The sequence below is a fragment of the Ixodes scapularis genome, unplaced genomic scaffold (genome assembly GCF_016920785.2).
Source record: "Ixodes scapularis isolate PalLabHiFi unplaced genomic scaffold, ASM1692078v2 PGA_scaffold12__126_contigs__length_90152505, whole genome shotgun sequence".
Lineage (NCBI taxonomy): Eukaryota > Metazoa > Arthropoda > Arachnida > Ixodida > Ixodidae > Ixodes > Ixodes scapularis.
Genome location: NW_024609838.1, coordinates 73066721 through 73072328, shown reverse-complemented (window position 1 = coordinate 73072328; position 5608 = coordinate 73066721). Strand labels below are relative to the sequence as shown.

At 45.8% G+C, this 5608-nt stretch overlaps 1 protein-coding gene and 1 pseudogene across 1 annotated transcript; both read left to right on the top strand.

Annotated features, from left to right (window-relative positions):
* The first annotated feature begins 2815 nt into the window (after positions 1–2815).
* On the top strand, positions 2816–3807 carry LOC121835247 (THAP domain-containing protein 5-like). Its single transcript, XM_042289241.1, has 2 exons — positions 2816–2881; positions 3505–3807. The coding sequence occupies exons 1-2, from the start codon at positions 2816–2818 to the stop codon at positions 3805–3807; spliced, it is 369 nt and encodes a 122-aa protein (XP_042145175.1).
* Positions 3808–4301: 494 nt separating this feature from the next.
* Positions 4302–5608, top strand: LOC120842155 (annotated as a pseudogene).

Sequence of the window (5608 nt, the reverse complement as noted above, 5' to 3'; positions counted from 1 at the left end):
ATCAAAAAATACTAGGCCTCAAATTAAAACAAACTTTCTGGATCTTTACGTAGCTGTGTAAAACATACGCCGTGAAAACAAATACCATGTTGTTTTGTTTTTTTTTTTTGTTCTTTTTTTTTTGTGTCTGCTATAACGTCACCTTGTGCTCCAGGACTGGAAGGCCACGTCACCGTCGGGCCTCTCGTCTGCTGCTTTACTGACTCATTGGCTGTGACCCCTGGAAATTCGTTGAGAGATTAATGCAGAGTAGAATTTAAAACGCGAAATACGCCTTTTATTTCGGCTTTTTTAAATTCTTGTATCTGTAAGTTGAAGTAGACAGTGCTAAGCTAATGCGGACTCGCGTAAAAAGTGTTTTTCTCTGCTTTACTTGGCACGCCGTCATTCACGCCTCTATTAACTGCACAAATAAATGTGATTTAGTTTAAAAGAAAAGCGATAATATTATTATTATACCATTAATACATACCATATAAATATATATATATATGTTGTCTTAAATTTATTATTATTATTATCCTTGACATTCCAGCCAAATAACATATATATCACTTTCATAATCGTTAGTAGTCTCCAAAGAAGAAATAATATAAAATATACCAGAAAACATGGGGGGAGAGGATAATTATTCAATTTTAAAGCGAAGCTCTTAGGCGTCCGTTTCCGGGTTGGGCGGTATTGCCGTCGGCGTCGCCGCCGGCATAACTGCCCACTTTGCATGATGGGAAACGTACCCACTAAATTTAGCGGAAAAACATTTTCCGATCAATTTAGCGGGTGAATTTGAGTGCTAAATTTAGCAAAAAACGTCTCCCGCTAAATTTAGCGAGAAAATTTTCCCGCTGAATTTAACGGGAAATGGTTCCGCTAAATTTAGCGTGGAAACATAACCCGCTCAGTTTAGCGGGTAAAGTTCCGCCGCGAAAATGACCGGAAAGACTTTTCCGCTAAATTTGGGGCAAATACGTGTTCGCTAAATTTAGCCAGTGGTGTCGGTGTGATCGCGCGCATTGTATCATATAAATTTTGCACGCTAAATTTATCAAACAATTTTTCCGCTAAATTTGACGGATAAATTTCCCGCTAAAATTAGGGGAACATATTCCCCACTAAATTTAGCGGGTATCCCAGGTAGCACACTGCGTCGGCCAGTATCTGGACTTCGCCAGCCAGTCCTGCATGCATGGTAACAGGATGGTGGCGCCCGGATATTGGCGCCGGTGAGCCACCGGCCCCGAACGACGTCGGGGTCTCGTCTTTCTCACTGGCCAGTTCAGCCCTGGACGTTACAGTGACTGGCCGGCATCGGGTTTTTGCTGTCTTTGCTGGCCAGTCTACCCTCCTTTCAGTACCCTTCCCTCCTCCTCCTCAAGAGCTGCGCTCCGATTCGGCGTTACAGGGAGTTGTAAACGGCTTTCACTTTTTCCGCTAGATTTAGCGGGGAAAATTTTCCGCTAAATGTAGCAGGGAAATTTTTCCGCTAGATTTACCGGGGAAATTTTTCCGCTAGATTTAGTGGGGAAAATTTTCCGCTACATTTAGCGGGGGAATTTTTCCGCTAAATTTAGCAGGGAAATTTTTCCGCTAGATTTAGCGGGGAAATTTTTCTGCTAAATTCAGCGGAGAAAATGTTCCGCTAGATTTAGCGGGGAAAGATTTCTGCTAAATTTAGCGGGGAGATTTTTTCGCTAGCTTTTGCGGGGAAATTTTTCCGCTAGATTTACCGGGGAAATATTTTTCCTAGATTTAGGGGGGAAGTTTTTCCGCTAAATAAAGCGGGAAAATTTTTCCGCTAGATTTAGCGGAGCAATTTTTCCGCTAGATTTAGCGGGGAAATTTGTCCGCTAGATTTACAGGGGAAATTTTTCCGCAAAATTTAGCGGGGAAATTTTTCGGCTAGATTAAGCGGGAAAATTTCTCCGCTCGATTTAGCGGGGAAATCTTTCCGCTAGATTTAGCGAAATGCACAGCGTGCCCGCACCCCGCAGGCCGCATCACACGCGAAACTAGGTCCGGTCTTCGCGACGCAGGCATTCCGAGTTTGTAACGGCTAATGCGTCACCCGTCAAGCCACGTGATCACGCTTCTGTCGTCACCCGCGCACAGAGAGCGGATTCAAGCGATAAAACGTGTACGGTTCATTGGTCCGGCGAGTACGCACCGTCTACCGCGCCTTCAGCTTAGGGAGAGAGGAAAAAAGAGAAGGAGGACAAAGCAAGCAGGCCAGAACGGGGGTGGGGTGCGCTTACAAAGGTTAATCTTCAGGGGCATCTCAACAATGAACGCAGCGAGAGAATTTGTCACTTCTACCCAAGGTTGATAGTGCAGTAGATGTTATGCGTGACCTTGGGCTTTAGGCAGGTTCCGTGCTCTGCCTTATCACCAGCTTCGAGACTGTAGTCACGTGACCCTAACCGGAGACACGATTGGCCTTAAACACGCATAACGTCTACCCTGCTGTCAATACCGATTTAACAGGACAGCTCTTTGAAGGTCAGCTTTTGAAGTTCTAAAGAAGCTCTCCAGCCCAAAAGTGGTTCTAAACGGGGCAAGCTTGAAGACGGTATGTTTTACGTCGTATAACCCACATCATAATAGACCCTTTCCGAAATTCTTCGCCATCTAGCGGCGGCGTTTCAAAACTACGCGCGAGCGCTGTTGGCCACCGTCGGCGGCCATTCGTATGGCGGGTCAGTGATCGGGTGCTCGCGTAAGCCTGGTCTTGGTCTGGCCGCCTTCCTTTGTTTTTCCTTTCCTACTGCAACACTGTGACTGCCGCTGCTGCGACGAACGCTGCTCGGGGTCTCGGAAGATGCCTTTACATTGTTGCGTGCCCCTCTGCAAGCAGAGAGGTGTAAAAGATAATAACGGAAACAAGGTGAGACTTCTTGTTTTGCTATTAAGTAGAAACAGCATGCAAGCGATTTGGCGACCAACGGAAGAGAGAAGCGTGAGACATGCGACGGCGACCGGCTTCGCTGTCGTCGGTCATTCGCGCGACGGGAGCAAGCGAACAAGGCGATGAGCGACGTTTTCTAGAAATGCGAGAACCGAGCGACGCTACGGGCGACAGTGAGAAATTTCCGTCGCTCATCGATGATTCTCGTCGCTGTCGCCGACGCTCGTCTCATCGCTCGCGAATTCGATTACATGCGGTTCGGCCTAATCTTTAAAGCGCGAGGTTGTAACTTTAGGTCTATGTGGACGAAAGAGAAAACACGAGCTAACAGCGCCTATGCTTGGGAGTATAAAGTGCGCCACATTGAAAGGATACGAATTTTTGAGCGGTAGCCTGCGAGCTTACGCTTCGCAGCCCATCTCTGTTTTCGACACTTCCCCAGAGCTTAAGAAGAATACGAATTTTGAAGAGTCTAGGTTGTCTGCGGGTGGTGTGACAGGCCCGTTCAAAATTCCGTGATCGCGCATTCGCTTCAACCGTGTTTATGAGTATGATCGTGACATGATCTGATTTGGCGAACCCTATTCTGTTTATCTTTCCAGGTATCATTTTTTGCTTTCCCGAAAGAGCCGACTGTGCGCAAGAAATGGGTGATTGCCATTAAACGGGACGAAGGCAAACTATTCACCATCACAAAATACACAAAGGTGTGTTCACTACATTTTCAAGAGAAGGATTATCTCATCAATATCGCCTCAGGTTTCCGTTTCTTGAAGGAAAGAGTCGCACCGAGCGTGTTTGGATTTAACGCCGCCAAGAAGCCTCCTAGGAGAGCGCCCCTTCAAAGAGTGCAAGCTACGAGCAAGCTGACCGCTGCTGACGAAGACGCAACAGATTCATATTAAAAATAGCGCAAAAGAGACGGGACAAAAAGACGAAGAAGCACACAGGACAAACGCTAACTGGCAACTAAACTTTATTGAAAGCTTCCAACTTTGCTATCGCCATGCACGTGCTTAGTCTCGTTCAACAGAGACAGGGCGTACCGCCAAATCCGCACAATCATACCGCCCACCGCCCTTTCCAAAAAGTCAGCAAAACAGCTACATCACCCCGCCGCACAATCCGAACGAGAAAAGAATAGAAAAAACGCCGCGTTAATATTGTCAAGTTAGATAGTGTTAATGAAATGGTACTCTTTCTGCTGCATATACACCGATGCGACGCTTATGCAAACGTCTTTGTCACAATCACGTATTTTCACTGCCTCCAGCAACTCTCGTTCCCTCCTTCCTTTGTTTCGTCCCTCCACCTTCGCACCGTCCAGCTTGGGGGAACAACCACAAGTTCTACAATGCCCCGGTAAGTGGGAACCGTAATTGTTGCCAAGAGAAGCCGCATGCTCTCGAAGCAAACGAAGCAAGCTCTGTACAAAACTCAAAGACAGCTTGAACTTGCTCTGGCAAAATGCGATACACTTGAGGCAAAGTCAAGTCGTAGATTTTGTATAGATTCTTTTAAAGACAGTCCGGCAGACATCCAGTTTTACACCGGCCTTCCAAGTTATGGGAAGTTCATGAGCCTCTGGTCTTTCTTAAAACCTGGTGAGGATGGCGAAAATGTGAAAGTGTGGGCCACCACATACAGTGGAAAGGTCACGAAAGCTCGAAGACCTTCCATCTTGTCTTCTAAAGATCAGTTATTTTTACTGCTGGTCCGCCTACGCCTCGGGCTGTTTGAGCGAGATCTGGCATACAGGTTTCGAGTTTCAACTGCGACAGTCTCCAAGATTTGTATAACTTGGATTAGTTATTTGTATTTACACCTTGGCCAGATACCGCTGTGGCTGACCAGTGAGGAAGTAGATGACTCAATGCCACCAGCATTTAAGGATCGTTATCCAACAACAAGGGTTATCCTTGATGCCACTGAAGTCAAGTGTCAAGCTTCAAGTTCACTAGTACTGCAGTCAGCCACCTTTTCAGCTTATAAGTCAACCAATACCTTCAAGGGCCTCATTGGCATTTCCCCCGATGGAACGGTGACTTTTGTATCGGAGTTATTTACCGGCTCGATGTCAGATAATGAATGTGTCGAAACAAGTGGATTCCTGAAGCTGCGATTTAATAACAAAGATTCTGTCATGGCCGATAAGGGCTTCAGGATAGAGGACCAGTTGAAAGAGATCAATGTTGAACTGAACACACCTCCTTTCCTTCGGAAGGGTAACTTCACAACTGAAGAGGTGAAAGAAACAGAAGAAATTGCATCTCTGCGAATACACGTTGAGCGACGCATCCAACGAATCAAGGGATTTCACATCTTTGACCGGCCCGTTTCGATCTCGCTTGCCCCTGTTGTCAATGAAATGTGGTTTATTTGTGCCCTTCTCACCAACTTGCAAAGTCCCCTGATGAGGACAAGTGATGACTAACGGTCATCACTTGTCCTGTACACAAGCATTGAAATGTTAAAAGTTACTGTTTTTGCGAAGAAACATTTTTTTTTTTCAAAAAGTAAGAGTGAGAGGTTCATTTTAAAGATCATGTTTATATTGTTTTGAGTGCTCATCTGAAGAGTGAATTTTCAGTGTTAATGGTGGGCTCTTGTAAAAAATGCAATGTGCATAGAACTTTACTCCCTTGTCACTCCAAAACATTTGTTGGCACGAATAAAGCGCGAGTTTCTGAATGCTAAGGAATGCAG